We start from the raw sequence: 17477 nt of genomic DNA, 5'->3' as shown, positions 1-17477 counted from the left end.
ACGTGTTTGTGCCAGAAAAGTCCATCCAAAAAATTTTATCTCAGCTAAACGGTGATTTATTGGTTCTCTTTGTACAATAAAGATATAAACATTACACTCCCTATTCGCATTAAAAGGCCATTCTTGCAAATAAAAACTGATAAACTGACTTTTAACATTAGAAAAAAAGCTCTTCCTGTCAGCTCCATCAGAAAAACATTAAAAAACTACAACCATAACATTCTCGCATTGCTCTCAAAGCAGTTGCATTGACATTTATCCCACAGATTTTGTCATGTATTAAATCATTCTCACATTCTCGATGTGATTTGAGTCCATTTTACTGCATGTCCCACTGTTTTCATTTCTACATAAAGGAGTATCCAGTGAGCAATGAACACTTCTGAATTACAGTTTTGAGTTGTATTTACACAGTTCCTCAAACAGGGTTTCATTCTCTAAAGTGTGCTTTCTAGTGTGTTATAGTTGTCTTTAAAGTTTTTGAGCTCCAGGAAGTGTTTGGGCCTCTTGCTGCGCTGTCCGGTAGACGGCAGGTACGTGACCTGAATGGTAGAGGCAGACGAAGGGCCGGGAGAGCTGGTCAGATCTTTAGCTGCTGACTGGTGCTGCTGGTTTAGACTGGTGCTGCTGGAGTGGGTCTTTACACTGTGGAGAAATGAGGAAGAATGGAGTGAGAGGAGTGATAATTTAAGAGATAAACAGCAAAAATTGGACAGCAGCACTTACAGAGCAGCCAGTTCAGCCAGATCTTCCTTATACTTCACAAACTCTGCCTCACCAAACACCTACAGGAAAGAAAACACAAGCCTCTTATATATGTCCTGCAGCGCCTCCTGCTGTACAATAGCATTTAACACACATCTGCACTCTCAGACTCACCCCCGTCCCATGGCGAGCATTGTCGTAGCCCTCCAGTAAGCGATCTATTAGTGAACTGTGATTTGACTTGAGCAGAGAGTGAGAGTTTCGCAGGTCCTGCAGCCAGTTCCTGTAGCGGCGGCCCGTCAGAGCGCTGGCACTGCAACCCAACTCACGAGACGGGATATCTACAGATGGGACAAAGCCAGATCACATCAGATTTCAAAAGTTTATTATAAAATGAAATTCAACAGGTGAAACATAATAATACAAATATAAAATGTGTATTTTGTGAAACACTACATATTCATAAGTTAACATTTAATATGTTCATTATATATATATATATATATATATATATATATATATATATATATATATATATATATATATATATATATATGTATGTCTGTACTATAAAAGTTTAAAAAAAAACTTTTTTGCTAACTGAAAAGAAAAAATCTACAAAATACATTTTAATGACTCGAAAACTGAATGAAACCAAATAAAAATTGTCAAAAATGAATTTCAGTTTTGCACAACACAACATATTATAAATCTTAAGAGCATTAAAATCCACACTGAGGCAGAAGAAGGTCTCACCGGAGTCTCTGATGGCATCTAACGCTTGCATTCTGAAGAGATAATTATAACAACCTGCACAAACACAAACACAAATGTAAGTGTTAACATCTGCAATAGTGTTACACAGAGAACTGCTACGGCCCTCTCACCATTCTGGCCCTGATGCTTCAGTCGATCGTCATCTTTAGAGAGTAGATGGGGCTCATAACGAATGTCGTTCACTTTTGACAAACGGGAATCGATCTCCTCTCTCAGCTCCTGCGAAAGATGCAGCCTTGCTTCAGTGCATTACAAACCAGTATGCAGGAAAAAGCATCATAAAGGTAATATAAACGAAAGAGAGGCCAGTTTTATTGTTAATTCAATGCAAATGTGATGCATATTTTGGACTCTACACAAAAGTAAAGTCTGAAATGCATCATAAAGACTGAAAATGATTTTAAGCCTAAAAACAATAATGAAGTAGGGGAAAAAAAGGCATTAGACATGGAAACGTTAATGTACTTTTACCCCCAACTTAGCTGTTACTACAATTAACAGCACTGTGGCAAGTACGTTCTCAGGGGAATTTATAAAATACAATGTCCTCTACAAAGACACAAACGATATTTTGGATTTAGGAGGAGCTGATACCTTTGGTGCGTTGTGACCCAGCGGGACGTGCGGTCCTCTGCGAGATTTCATAGCAAAGCGCATGATCTGCCTTTTCACAAAGATGAACAACAGCACAAACACCTGCAGAATGACAGACAGATCATTCCACACATCACACGCTCAAATCACGTTCTGACACTGTCTGCTTTATTTCAGCTGGTATTCTCAGCTGACAGATGGGCAACTCACTAGGGTTTGAGACAGACATATTGCTCCAGTTTTACTACTGTTGTTGTTGTTATTATTAAACTAAGCATTCCGACTACATGTTCAAAAATTAAATTATTATACAAATACTATGCAGTTTGGCACTTACCAAGCTGCCGTAGGCCATAACAAGCACAACATTTACACCGGAAAGAGTGTTTCCATCTGCCATTGTGAGAATCTAGTTAAATCGGTCGATTTTAGTGGTCAGTGGTAAAATTTAGCTCGTTATTATTCGGGTTGAGAGCAGCATTTTCATGAGAGCTTTTGTTGACAGCTCTTGTGTTCTCTTCGTCGCTTGTTTTGCACGAAAAACGCCCGTCTACTCGTCTGTCACGCCACCTTGTGGTTTGGCATAAATTACGCAGCAGCACAATCGTCGTCTTCTTTAAAGTTTTATGGAGGTTTAACGCAACATCACTTCAGGGTTTGTCAATAATGCTCAGTCAGTGGGCCCAAAGCGATGCACAGGTCATTTTCAGTTTAGCAAAATAAACGTGTGTAAATTGTCCATAAAACCATTATTGCATGCATGTCAAATTTAACTACAAATATGCCACTATTGCTGATATAGCCTATTTAAAGTCTCTGTAGGCCTACTCCTTATCAGATAAACGAGTTCCTTTTTTAAAGAAAATACTTTTTCCCTTTTTGACCACATGCCGATGCCTTTCACATTTCATCATCCTATTTTAAGAGAGTTACTCATACAGAAGTGGCATATAGGGTATATAAATTTTCACCAATACCACCATTGTTCCAAAACACAATGCTTTCTTGTTAACTTTTCCTCTGTGTTATAGATTATAGTTCTCTAGGAGCTCACAAGCCACATACACTACTGTCAATGTATCCAAACATTATGCACAAGGTTTTTCAATGTTCTAAACTTATGTTTCTGAGAAAATTAAGTGAGCTGTCTGAAAACATCTGACTTATCGGACAGCTGACTTTTATCAGAACAACACACTGAACAATGACACTGATTCCTTCAGAAGGAACAGAGGTGGGCGGCAGATGCATGAAATAACAACAAGGAATGAAATTTTTTTCCCAGTAAGAAATGCTGCAACAAACCTGACTTTTTCTCAGGCTCTGGTAAAGAACGATGGAATAAACTACAAATTAAAGCTTTACATAGTGCAGACTGTGGTAGACAAATGAAGAAAAAAAAAGGGTAGACAAGTGACAAACAAACCACACTAACCATTTGCATCCTGTATTTGTCAGATTTGTATGACAATCAATGCAGAGATACGTACTGGTATCCGATAGCTAAGGCATTGACTTTTTAAAGCTGCAGGGAGGATGCAAAGCTATTCAGCAGTTAAGAAGTTAAATTCCTCCACTGTGACCGATTTATCAAACTGTTTTGGCTAAACAGGTCATCAAACGACAGATAATGCTAAAACATCTAATTATACTGTGTGTCCACAAGCAGGTCAACAATGTGGCTTATTTTGATTACTTAATCATTCCATACCATCTTTCATGTCAGTGTGTTGTCTGCATTTACTTGCAATCAAAAACTGGTTGAAAGAAACAGTTGCTGTTACATTTTTGTCTCTCTGAAACCACAGACTTAACCAGCTTCCTCTGCTGTTGCCATCAGCAGTGTGCATGTGTCTGTGAAGCAAGACAAACCGTTGAGTGATGATAGTTACTGCACATAAACAAATGCTGTTAAGGTAACACACACACACACACACACACACACACACACACACACACACACACTTATTCACAGAATGCTTTGAATGCTTAGGTTTGCATTATACTGTATGTTTGAAGAGTGTATTAATAGGAAATGTTTCATGGTTAAATAATATTTTTCTTTAGTTTAGTTATTTTGGTTAAATGTGGTAGATTTATATCAAAGTGTGAAATCAATAAATATTTATTGACCCTAATTAACAACAATAATAATAATGCATTGTATTATGTGATGTATATGCAAAAGCAAGATATATTCATATAATATAAAACAGCACCATAAAACAGTAATTTGTTTAGTCTGAGTCTCTTCAGTCACATATTTTAGAGCCTGCAAAAGGTTTGGCTGTCAAGTTTCTCATACATTTCAAACTTAACTCCCGCCCATCTGCTCCCTCTCAGCCTCTGAGCAGCTCTTGTTGCTGCACTCTTCATTTGCTCTTGCAGCTGCAGGAAGTTGAGCAGCTCAGCCCACAAGTGTGCCACAGAAATTCACCCAGGTAACCAATTATCAAAATGTTTTGTTTCCATTACAATGCATATAGTATTATTATTATGTTTAATGAATGTCACTTTTAATGTCAGTTACACTTTTTTACTACGTTTAAAGTTGTGTACATTCAGTTTTGCTGTGTATTGGGCCCTCCATCTACAGGCTTTTGAATTTTTAAGTCATGTAAATGATGCTTGAGGATGGCTTACAGGTTAAAATTGCTCATGTCCTTGGCATTTCTGGGTCATAGTTTGCAAGATCCTAAAAATAAGCAGTCTATTATGGCACTGGTGTTTCTGGTTTCAGTTGAAACATTGGTCAGTGCCAGTCTATTCAACGTTTTTAATCTTCTTTTCAAACATTTGCATTATCTTGCATACTGTTTATTTTTAAAATACTGTATAATAAGATCGTCTTTGTCATCCTTCCTTGTTTAAGCACTGTGTTTGGTGCTTGACACTCTGTATGTCGTCAATATTTGCCAACATCTTGCACTCATCTATATAATATATGTTTATAATCTCACATTTGGTCATATAGTGTTTTAAGTAGTGCTGCAATTATATATTTGATTTCTGAAAATCAAATGGTCTCAAATGGTCTGTTATTAATGTAGGTCTTTAAAAACTTGGATAACTGCTCCTCACTACAACCACACTATAACAGGTCACTCATTTAATACTGTTTTAATGTAAAGAACTGAGCAAGCAAAAATGTACAGAGGAAATGAATGAGCAAAGATGGAGGGAAGAAGAAAGATGGAGCAAATAATATATAAGCGAACTGCTCGGATGAACATATTTATCAGCGTTAGCATAACGAAACTCAAAGACATCACTAATGTCAAGACTGAATGAATTTCAATGTGTGTATCTGGTACTATAACATCATAGTAGTAGTTAATTGTCAAAATGGTGCAGAAACTTCATTTGAGTATATTAAACATAACTGGAGAGTTCATCCAAGGAAGATGTTTTATTGTAGCCCTTTGTTGATTTAATATCATTTCAGTTTTAGTGTAGTTTATTGTGTTGGTAATCTGATTTATTCAAATTTGTTTGGATTCTGTTACTGATACTGAATCAGTTTATATATATATATATATATATATATATATATATATATATATATATATATATATATATATATATATATATATAATACACATTGTACACATTGCATGCCAATTTTGTCTTTTGGAGGCCAATTGCTGTCCGTTTAACAGGTAAACATGAACTATAACTTTAATATCTAGGCCTGTTAGTCCAACTTCACAAAAACCTGACATGTACGATGTACGAGAATTTTAATCCTGAAACTGAAATTTTAGGATTATATTTAGGATAATATATAAATCATGTTCAGATGTCTTATAACTCTAGGACCAGATGCCTGTCACAAGCATTTACCTACTCTACCCTTTAACACTTACTGAGTCACCAAGATACCATGGACCAGGAACATTCTCATTAGATATGAAGGGTGTGCATGCTGACAGGTGTGTATGTGTGTTACGAGAGACAAAGAAATTGAGACACAAATAGATGGAAGGAGAAAAAGAAAGAGGCAGACAGAAAGAGATGGGGGAGGAGAAAAAAGAGGTAAGGAAATGAGAGAGGAAGGCACAACAGTTAAAGGGGGTGGAAAAGGGTAAGCATGTCAAACCAGTCAGGCAAGTTCTTATTACTGTAGAAATGCATCAAATAAAAATTGACAGACAGCAGGAAGTGTGAGAGAGTTTAGAGGCACAAGTCAGGATGGGGAACACCTGTTCTCTCAAACAGCTAAGAGACACAGCAGTCCTTTAAGGTATGTTACTTCTGTTTGAAGAGCTAAAACTCATGTATGGTTAGATTATGTGGCAGGTAAAGTGTATGGCCATTGTCGTTCAAGTGCACGTGCCATGGGAGAACAGGTGTTTCTGTAAACTGACACTGACCTGTTTTCCTTGGAAAGTCTGAAATGTTGCAGTCATGTGGGACTGGTAATACTATTTTGCATCCATATCTGTGAAATACAAGGCAGTAGTACAAGGCCATTTGTGGTTATGGGCAACCTTATAACAACCTTTATTTACTGTGTCAATGTTTCCTTTATTTGTTTTCAATCAGTTCAGGTTTATTTTCATCAGGTCTGTATTTGCACTCCTGGAATATGAACGTTATTCCTCCTCCTCCTCCTCCATCTTCCACTCTAACTCTGCTTGCTGTTTACTCATGTCTTTTTCATTTTAAACATAGCTCTTGACGTATATAAATGTTCAGTTTAAGATAAAAGCAATCTTTGCAACAGAATAAGGTGGGACAAATAAATCTGGACAAAATCCTGATTTTAAAAAAGTTAGCATTTCAGCTGTTGATTCAATATTGCCTAAAGATGGTTTAAATTGATTGGTATGCAGATTTGTACATCGGTGCTTGCTTGATTGCATGTGACTATTATCAGTGTTTCTAAAGTGTCTGAATGAAATTCAATGTGCTGTTTTGAATAATCGTGGGTGTTTAAATGAGATGCAGTGTTCCTGCTAGGCTATTTGGCATTATTCACAGATTTGAGATACAGTAATCCTATATATATATATATATATATATATATATATATATAATATTTTGTTTATTCACCCTTAGAAAGAATGATGTACCTTTAACGATGTGTGGACTCTGTAACACATGTGGTGTCAGATAGGATTGTTGTCTGGTGTGTTTGTCCTGTTATCTGACTGTGTATCAGGTTTTGTAAAAGAGCTCAAGAGTGTGACAAGCAGCATCAAGAATGCTGTCAGAGTAGACATAAAATGAAATGCATGCATGCAGATACACACACTGGCTCTCTGATTTTTAAACATTGGCGAGATGTTTCTGATTTACAGCCATTTGTCCAGAGTTTGTAGATGTTTACATATCAGGATATGGATGCCAGAGATTTATGGACTCTCACAGTAATAAATACAGAGTTTCAGTATGATGAAATCCTGAGGTACTAGAATGAAGCATGTACACTTTGTTAAGTGGGAGATGGTATAGCTTAGTGGTTAAAGGTCTGGGCCAGGTTGTAAGTTCAGGCCATAGTAGCAGGGTTATGATCCATTCACAGTGAAAATGAGAATGCCTTTACATTCCAATTAAAATGAATTTTAATTTATGTAGCAAACAGGAGGCAATTTGAATCTAATTATGTAAAATTAATTTACTAAACTTAATTTGCTTAAAGCTAACCTTCACATGTTATTGCTTTAACATTACAGAACAAGATAAGAACCAGAGTACTGAGACCCATTACTAGCTCTTTTTGGATCCAGAGAGCGTGAAACATCTGTCAGAAGAGCAACAGAGTCAAGCTGAAGTTAGCGGGTCTACTTCACCTCCCTGGATTACAAACAGATTTCTTCCAGCTTTTATAATGATGGTAGGAAAATACAGCCCACCAGTACAAGCAAAAGGAAATAAACATTTTTGAACAAGATGCTGAAAACTTTAGCAACCAGCCTTCAATTCCTACTGTAATGAATACGCTGTGTGACATTTAGCATCATTTAAAAGCATGAATTTGCATACTGGAACTTTTGTACGTCAGTTTCCTGAAACAGGCGCATCTAGCAGCACAACCGAGGGTGCAGATGCACCTGGAACAGCAGCACAGAGTCATAGTCAGTTATCTGCAATGCCTTTTGGCTCTGCAGCTGCTAGATTCAAAATCCGCTCTGCTAAAACACTTACTACCAAGGACCTCAGGACGAAAAGTTTTTCTTTTGAGGGAGGAAAAGTTGAAGACTCAAGCCAGAAAAGTGATCCTAGTAGGGACCTCAACAAAGCTTGTACTTCTTCAGCTAGTGATACCCACACTAACACTGATGACAAAGAGACAGGTAACACTTTAAGTAAGGATTCAAGCAAGAACTCAACTCTTCCCATCAGTTCTGAGAAGGCTGATGTGAGCTCTAAGAAGTTAAACACTCAAGAAGACAAGAGTCAGGCAGCAAGTGACAGGAGCAGAGGAGATGAGTTGAGGAGATCTTATCAGTCAAACAAAAGCAAAAGCTTAGACTGGAGAGCAGGACATGGGAATAGAACTGGGATGACTAGTGGAACCAGAGACTTTGAAAAGTTTATAAGGCAATCCAATTTAGAGAGAACAGGGACAAACAACAAGACAACTTCATTTACGCAAGAGAATCAACCCAGTAGTGTTTCACAGAGGGTTCAGACTTACAGTGCAGCCAATCAAGGCAATCAGAACAGTGACAGAAAGGACTGCTCTGGATCTCCATCTGTGAGAATGAACCGGGTAAACAGTGGTCAGTCACTCCCATGCAGACTGAAGCCAAGACGTAGCCAAGGTTCCATTGGAGAAGGTAGCAGTCTCTGGGCACAGCAACAAGGTGAATCAAGTCTTGATCAGACAGAAAACAGAATGGGATCCTGGGCCAGAGAGCAAAGTTCTTCCAATGCAAAGGAAATAACTGGAAATCAAACAATAATGGAAAGAATTGCAAAACTGCCTGTAGCAGATGCCAACTCTGATGCACACACAAAAGATTCAATCAGATTAAAACGCAGCAATACTGTAAATTCTGATGAATCATTTCCCAAATCTATGGACACAGTGGACTGTACTCCAAGACACAGAAAATACACTACTGACTATGTCTTTGGCGCTTCTTTAGATTGTACTGACATCCAACAGGAGAAACCTTATTACAAGACAGAAAAAGCTGGAACATTCCCTAGAGGGTTTTCAAAAACATATTTTGTTCCGAAGCAAGAACCCTCTACCAGCAGGGAGAACAGAAATGATCAAAGGGACAATTCCTCCAGACTAAGTTTTTCAGTGTCATCAAAGCCTAAATGGAGTACAGAAATGTCCTCTGTCAAAAAAGCTCAGTCACTTCTGCCTGATGACAATGAAGAGACAAGCAGAACGTGTTTTACAGGGTCTCCAAAGAATTTTAGTCAGTCCTTAGCAACAGCAACTGCTCAATGCAATGCTCGCAGGAACCAGCCTAACAGTTCAAGCATCTCCGGGCAGGGTGTCAAACACTTGTTAACCACTTCCGGAGGAATCAAGGAGGAAATTGGGGAAGACAAACACCCACTAGACTCAAAAGGAGAAGCACACAATGAAATCCATAAAGAGGAAGAGAAAGATCAGGTATTCGTGGTTAAAACTGAAGGAAGGAGAGGAGATGGTGTTCTAGAAAAGTCGCGTTTACCATCTTCAGATTCTGTTAAGAATACAATTAGCATGTTTGAATCTTTGGCTCAACAAAGCAAAAGCACACCAAAGATTTTTCGCACCAGGAGGACCTTATCTGTACCAGAGCCCTCCAAGCATGCAGCGCTGCTGAAGAAGAGTGATTCAGAAAAAAATCTACATTTTGGAAGGGTTGTGGGGAACCCAGAAAGCCTAAGAACAAATTTCTTCAGCAAAAACGATTCTAATGAGAAGACTGCAGGAACTGTTGACCTAAGTAGAACTCCTCGTTCAAATTCCACAGTGAAAGAAAGACCAACATTAGAACAACATCAAGAGACATACAAAAAGAGTCTTGAGCTTGCTCCAGCATTAAAACAAATGAATGAACCAAGAACTGACCAAGTTATCAACATGAGGGATGAAGCTGAAAGGAGGACTGTGAATAAAAAACACATGGATGAACCAGATTCTACCATCACTGCCCATGCAGGTCTCAGAAACATAGGAGCAGTGAACGAAAAAGCAAGAATCCCATCAATCTCGCAACAGTCAAATGTCAAAAGTTTACTAAAGCAAAAATCAATTAATGTAAAAATAGTTGATGATGATGAAAACACACCAACTGACCCACCTGATAGAGCCCCTCTAACAGTTAACATTCAACAGCAGAGTAGCCCTGGAGCCGTAACAGTCAATGGTAACCATCCCAAAGCGCTGCCCAATCATCCTCAAAGTTCTACTCATATCCAGACAGTATATTCCTCATTCAATAACTCTAATAATAACAACTCTGAAATAACAAGGAAGGATTTGACCCCAGTAACTACTAGCATGGCTAGGTGGTGCTCTGATGAAGAGGACGATGATGAAGAAATAGACACTGAAGAAGACTCTGACTCAGAAGAGTCATCTGTGACCATCACAAGCAACATGAGCCAATCAGAACGCAAAAGTTTCTCTCTAAGGTAATTAATTTGAAAAAAAAAAGTGGTATAATTAATTCAAATTGATATAAAAAAGTTTTTTAGATTTGAAAGGAGTGACCGCTTATTTCACATGCACAAACTACCAGGTTACCCAGTTTAAACCTTTCTTTGTTATATATATCTATATTCACTTTACATAACCACTATTCTCTTTCTACATGTCAACCTAATAGTCTTGTGGAACTCTGTAATTATGGTGGAGTGGACTATAAACCATCAGATGGATGGTTGTCAGAGGATGATGAAGATTCACCATACACACGCTCTGCATCCTTGAGCTCAGACATCTCAGCCTTCTCTTCTGTGACTCTGCTGAGCACTGATGAACTAGATAGCTTAATAGATGATGTCAGGGGCTTGGGAGATGACACCCTGCAGGTACAATAAGTGATATACATATTTTTTTTAATGTCTAAAAGCCATAATTTGACAATGAAATATACTTAAAGTTGTATGCCTTTTAAATTTTGTTATAAAATGAATATACAAAGACAATTATAGATTGATATGTGCATCTTTAAACAAAAGACTATTTCCTTTTGTTATTATAACTTGTATCTCTGACTTATGACAGAAATATGAAGATGTGCAAGTGGTAGTGTTACACAAGGAAGTAGGGAGTGGCTTAGGATTTACCTTGGCAGGTGGAGTGGATCAGAATAAACCAGTCACAGTGAGTATCACTGAATGCTGTAATGCACAAACATGACTAATAGACTTATAGAAACAGATACAGATGGTCAAACAAAAGTCCATACAAAAAGCAGCAAATACATGAAAAAAAGTCTCTGTTTATGTGGCTTTAAGTGCACCACAAAGTCCATAGGTTTTTGGCTTTTTGAACGTCTGCTATTTGACTTTAACTTAAAAAGGGGTGTTTCACTCAGATCTCATCTCTTAGGTCCACAGAGTTATACCAGGTGGTGTAGCAGCACAGGAAGGCTCTATCTTCGAGGGTGCTCAGGTGCTGTCAATCAATGGCACTGCCCTGCAGAACTCCGCCCACTGGGACGCTCTGCGTACATTGAGAAAAGCAAAAGGGCAGGGCATGGCGGTAGTTGTTCTTCAGAGTGGTAACAGCAGAAAGGAAGACACTGAAAGACCAGGAATCACAGGTGAGTGATGGACAGGTGACAAAGAGGTTGTGATCTGAAAGAAAACATTTTATTATACATATGCATGTGGTGGTCATTATGAATGTGAAAGCATTAGGAAATCAATCAACATTTAGGGAAAGTTTTAAGTTATTTGATAATAATACTGATTAAGTTGCATTAGTGTGTATACATGTGTGATAAAAATGTGTGAAGAAAGCAGTCTCTTTTGCAATCCAATCTTAATACTTTGTGTGTGCATGCCCCCTACAGGCAGCAGAGTACGTATGAGTCTGAACAAGTCCAGCTCTGATCTTGGCTTTAGTCTGGAAGGAGGGGTGGGATCCAGCTCGGGAGACAAACCCCTCACTGTAAAAAAAATATTCCGTGGTAAGACCACTTTGTCTTGATTTTAAAAAATCCCACTCAACACAACTATGCAAGTCTGTGAAAAGAAACATTTTCATATGTAATGTCAAATGGCTGCTTACCTTACACCTTCTTGCTACTGGCATCCCTCCTGGACATTTCAGCTTGTGCTGAGTCTCATTCAATTCCCCTCCATAACAATTAAGTCTACTTCTTGATTGCAGGTGGACCAGTCAAAGAAGTGTTTCCTGGGGATGAGTTGTTGGAGGTGCAAGGTCAGAGTTTGGTGGGTATGATGCGTCTTGAGGCTTGGAGCCTAATAAAGAAACTGCCCCCTGGTCCAGTGGAGGTCTTACTGCACCGTCCTCAGCAACCAAGTTGAAGACCTCTACTTTCCTTCTTGCACCTCACTTCTCAAAGCAATTCGTCCATAGTTTATGCACTGGTTTTTTTCTATAAGGAGTTTTGCTGTTACAGGTTCTGTTAAATTTTATTTTTGCAAATGTTCAGTTCTGCAATTAGAAAGAATCATTCACCATAGTGTTCTGAAGTGTTTTTTTTCTTCTCACTGATATTACATTTATGCATTTAGCAGATGTTTTTATTCAAAGCGACTTACAGTGCATTCAGGCTAACATTTTTTTTTTAACCTAACATGTGTTCCCTGGGAATCAAACCCACAACCTTTTGCGCTGCTAACGCAAAGCTCTACCACTGAGCCAGAGGAATTTTTTTCTATAACTTGTTTTAAATAATGTTTAAGCTGTTACATATTGCACATTCAGTCTTTATCAGTAGTCATTACATCTTTTTATGCTACTATGTATATGTGTATACGTTGTCTGTACAGCACAAATCCGTCCCAATTGAACTTTTTTCATATTAAAGACAAAGGAAGCAACTACATTTCTCTCATATGTGATATTTATGATAATATATCTGATTTTATTTTTTTAAATAACAGTAACAGAAACCCTGCATGAAATCAAAATTTACAAAATGCAATTTGTTAATGCCCATATATATATATATATTTCTATTTTGGCTTTGGTATGAAAGGGCAGGGTGGGAGGTGGGAACCTGTGAGCTAGCAGTATTGAAATTTCAATACTTTATATAATATATTTATATATATTAAAATAATATATATATATACATATATAAATATATATATATATATATATATATATATATATATATATATATATATATATATATATATATATATATATATATATATATATATAGTTTGTGTGTGTGTGTGTGTAAAAAACTAATTGAGCTGATCAATCTGTGCTATTTGCATAATCAGCCCTGTAAGAATATACTGTTTCAATTATTGCCTGATTGAAACAGTAATCTTGTTGGCAATGGTAACATTAAACATGATTTTAAACATGGATGGTGGCTTTGGGAAAGAAATTTGGGTGTACAGATATCTGAGCTAGATAATTGCACAATTACCTCATTTCTAAATGTCATGTAATCTTCCAGTGTCAAAATGATTAGATTATCTGGATGTACAGAAAAGCGCAAGTGTTTTACAGCAGATAGATTACTAATTTTTTTATCTCGGTCTCCTCTCTTCTCTTTGTCCCACATGATTATTAATGATTTATTAAGGGGTCGTGGTCTGGATCAGACAAGCTATGATGTGGATGTTGACTGCTTGATGTGGGATGTTTGTACCCAGCAGGTACATTTAAAACAGGGTTTAAAGGTTAGCTGAGCTAATAGACACAGACTGAAGTCAGAAGATCATCTCCAAAGAGTGGGACAGCAAGTTTTGCACAAAACGTAAAAGCCAATACTAAAAATGAGTCGGATAAAAAAGGTAATTAAGAGGATGAAGGTGAAAAATGAGCTGGCACGACAGATTATGGGAGAGGTCTTGGGCACTTTTGTACTTCTGGTAAGTTTTTTTTGCATAGTTTTCACTATTAAACAAACTTTGAGCATAGCTATTGATTTATAGAGTATTTTGTTTGTGCATATGTTTTCATTACTGAAAAAACATATTTGCCTTGATATTCCAAAGATGTTTTCAATTTTTTTCATTATCACGATGAAATAAAACAATTTGTTAATGCATTAGTTATCATGAGATAAAAATTAATAACATTGTCTACAGCATTTATTAGTCTACGTTAATGTTAATTTATAAATAAACTATTTTTCATTGCTAATTCATGCTTGTGCAAATTATGTGAACTAATGTTATTTTATAATTTGAAGATGTGATATTATATGTAAAAATTTACATGAACTAGATTATTAAATGCTGTAAAAATGTTGCCTTGTTAAGTTAATGATACCGAATGCATTACCTAAATTTTAACAAAGCATTCCTTAAAAAACACATAAAAGTTACACAAAACTGAGATATTAATGTATTTTGAGGTTTTTCATACTGTTTTTGCAACATTTCCTTGATTCTCTGAACATAGGCCAATATTAATATATAATTTAATTTTTGAATTTATTATTCTAATACTCTTGCAAAAGGAAAGGTTACAGAAAATATCAATGAAATGTTCATGAAGCTAATTTAGTGTAGCTTGTGTCAAAAATGATTGTGCTATCAATTGTTACACCATAAGATAAGCTTTTACAATGGACAAATCCAAGGTTGTTAGCCTGAGGTACTGTGAGCATGTTCTTTTGGTTATACTGTATATGCTGACAATGTGTTTGTCTGTGCAGAAGCTTTTATCTGAGATATCATCCATAATATAGTAAATAATCCAGTGCAAGGTCAATTTTTTTGAGTACTATCAGGGTCAGCTCCAATAGAAATATCACACAAGAATGTTACCACATTACTGAATTGCACAGCTGCAATTCAGCTGCAGGTATCAGACCAAGAGCATGATTGTGATGGTGATATTTTTAATTCAACAGTCCAAAAAATAGGAGGTTATTATGAAGTAACTTGTGTTTCTGACTAAATTTGTCAAGTTAATTTGTATAATTGTCCTTCACCAATATTTTTTTTTTTTTAAGCATCAAGCTTTGCACTACTGGGAAAAACTGGAGCAAGACATTGTTGTGCTTTTATGCTAAATATCAACACTATTGTAAAAAAAGTTTATACACAAATAAATAAAAAAATATATATATTATTTTTTCTGTTGTAGCTGTTTGGTTGTGCTGCAGCAGCGCAGGTGAAAACCAGCAGAGAAACTAAGGGGCAGTTTCTGTCTGTTAACATGGCTTTTTCTATAGGCGTCATGTGTGCAATGTACCTCTGCAGGGCAGTATCAGGTAAAATGGTTATGGCTTGGGCTGCTTTGGGGCAATTAAGGCAAAATCCTTTGTAATTTTAATCTTTCTTTGAATCGACATAACACTGACTTCCAACTTTCTCCTTTTTTTCCTACTTAGGAGCTCATCTAAACCCAGCTGTGTCTCTGAGTTTCTGTGTGTTGGGAGACCTAGCCTGGATAAAGTTGCTACCCTATTCTTTGGCTCAAATATTGGGGGCTTACCTCGCCTCTGGGCTTGTCTATTTCATCTACCATGGTAAGAGAGAGAGAGAGAGAGTTGAGACGTTCTTTTTAAAATATACATCATGTAGCAATAATTCCACATTTTATACTTGCCTGTTTATTTCTTGCCAGTTACTTTTGCATGTTTTTGAAAAAGAGAGGATTGATTTCTCAACTCTTATCTCCTTTAGATGCAATTATGGAATTCAGTGGTGGAGTTCTGACTGTTTTTGGTCCTAATGAAACAGCTAGTATCTTTGTCACTTACCCAACTGATGTGGTGTCAGTGCAGACCAGCTTCCTCGATCAGGTCAGCAAAAGGCCAAGGCAGATTAGATAAGAGCTCTGTAGTTCATGCAAGCACAGTAGAATTACCATTGATATAATAAATCTGTGTAATCTAATCTGATGTAAAACAAACTGCTCTAAAGCAATATAATATTATACAACATTAAAAAAATGTGTGTAGAGATTTTCAAACATTAATCAGTTATCTAATAGATCATGCCAGAAATGAAAACTGACCAGGCGGTCGTCTGTCTCCTGTATGTCTGGGTGTAGGTGGTCGGCACAGCCATGCTGATGTTGTGCATTCTACCTCTGAATGATAAGAGAAATGCTCCTGCTCCCGAAGCATTGCTCCCTCCAATTGTAGGAACTGTTGTCTTAGGGATTTCCATGTCAATGTCAGCTAACTGTGGAGCTGCCATAAACCCCGCCCGTGACCTTGGTCCACGTCTCTTCACCTTCACAGCAGGCTGGGGCACCGAAGTCTTCACGTGCGTAATCAAATCCATCTACTTCACCTATTTACATCAGATCAAGGGCTTTGATATCCCTGCACATTCAGCTCCTAACCAGCGCTTCACTTCGATTCTCGCAACACGGTCAATTTTTTCTTTGTGACCCACACAGGTGCTATGACTACTTCTTCTGGATTCCATTAGTGGCTCCTATGGTGGGGGGCGTGCTGGGGTCCATCATTTATCTCGTTTTCATTCAGTGGCATCTGCCTGAGCCTGAGGATGAATCTGAGTCTGAGGAGTTTAAAGAACAAACAAAGGGCATGGAGCACAACAACAAACAGGACGAGTTATACCATAAAATGTCTTCCCTTTAAAAGCCTGATGACTGTTGAATCTAGCTCACGGCATTTCCAGATCCTTTTCCCCCTCTTCTCTCCATTATTTCCAGACTGTTTTATACTGTAAAAAAAGGGGGAAATGTACTCAAGGAGGACTCTAAAATTTTTCACAGTAGAGCTGAAGCCTTGATATAATAAATATTATTTATTATTTTCAACCCCCTTTTTATCCCTTCTAAAATATTAGACTGTGACTTTCAACTATATGTAGAAAAAGACTATTTCCTTCACATTATCATTGTTTCATGGAAGCGATTTAAAAGATTTGTATATACTATGTATTGTATGTATGTATATTATATATATATATATATATATATATATATATATATATATATATATATATATATATATATATATATATATATATATGCTATAACTTATTTCAGCTCAATTTATTAATTATAATCTTGGAGAAATTTTATATAACCACATCAAATTCTCATAAATTTTGTTTGTTGTGTAGTGCTCTGTCTAGTGTATTTTACAAGTAAAAGTTGTTTCTATTACACCACAGTAGTGCACGGGGATGATGAGCATGTGCACTTTTGCGGTGTACATTAACAAGTTTACAAACAAAGAGTTTTAAAAAGTTTAAAGCCCCTATTGAGTAAACATTTATCTGAACTTGTGGCAATAGGTATATTGATTGGATACTCAGAAGGCCACTTGACTATCATTTCATGGAATATC

At 36.9% G+C, this 17477-nt stretch overlaps 3 protein-coding genes and 1 long non-coding RNA gene across 5 annotated transcripts; 2 read left to right on the top strand and 2 right to left on the bottom strand.

Moving 5' to 3' along the window:
• Positions 1-22: 22 nt before the first annotated feature.
• On the bottom strand, positions 23-2624 carry ca16h1orf43 (chromosome A16 C1orf43 homolog). The gene is made up of 7 exons (XM_042772374.1): positions 2414-2624; positions 2077-2178; positions 1593-1701; positions 1462-1515; positions 880-1046; positions 727-785; positions 23-645 (listed from the first exon to the last, which is right to left on the bottom strand). The coding sequence occupies exons 1-7, from the start codon at positions 2474-2476 to the stop codon at positions 438-440; spliced, it is 762 nt and encodes a 253-aa protein (XP_042628308.1). The 5' UTR covers positions 2477-2624; the 3' UTR covers positions 23-437.
• Positions 2625-4395: 1771 nt separating this feature from the next.
• LOC109089158 lies at positions 4396-13058 on the top strand. Of its 2 annotated transcripts, none has more exons than XM_019103298.2 (7): positions 4396-4517; positions 7755-10668; positions 10863-11067; positions 11264-11362; positions 11591-11804; positions 12057-12173; positions 12377-13058. In XM_019103298.2, the coding sequence occupies exons 2-7, from the start codon at positions 8051-8053 to the stop codon at positions 12532-12534; spliced, it is 3411 nt and encodes a 1136-aa protein (XP_018958843.1). In that variant the 5' UTR covers positions 4396-4517; positions 7755-8050; the 3' UTR covers positions 12535-13058. The 2 variants fall into 2 exon arrangements, with proteins under 2 accessions (XP_018958843.1, XP_042628307.1); XM_042772373.1 differs by lacking the exon at positions 4396-4517 and adding an exon at positions 6108-6319.
• LOC122147973 lies at positions 12076-12393 on the bottom strand. Its single transcript, XR_006161954.1, has 2 exons — positions 12275-12393; positions 12076-12152 (listed from the first exon to the last, which is right to left on the bottom strand). It is a non-coding gene; the product is annotated as an uncharacterized LOC122147973 (long non-coding RNA).
• Positions 13059-13455: 397 nt separating the features above from the next.
• On the top strand, positions 13456-17026 carry aqp10a (aquaporin 10a). Its single transcript, XM_042772372.1, has 6 exons — positions 13456-14064; positions 15290-15416; positions 15537-15674; positions 15832-15950; positions 16202-16419; positions 16556-17026. The coding sequence occupies exons 1-6, from the start codon at positions 13969-13971 to the stop codon at positions 16758-16760; spliced, it is 903 nt and encodes a 300-aa protein (XP_042628306.1). The 5' UTR covers positions 13456-13968; the 3' UTR covers positions 16761-17026.
• The last annotated feature ends 451 nt before the right edge of the window (positions 17027-17477 follow it).

This window comes from Cyprinus carpio, chromosome A16, assembly GCF_018340385.1.
Source record: "Cyprinus carpio isolate SPL01 chromosome A16, ASM1834038v1, whole genome shotgun sequence".
NCBI classification, from domain to species: Eukaryota; Metazoa; Chordata; class Actinopteri; order Cypriniformes; family Cyprinidae; genus Cyprinus; species Cyprinus carpio.
The sequence above is the reverse complement of the archived record's forward strand: the minus strand, read 5'-3'. Positions and strand labels throughout refer to the sequence as shown.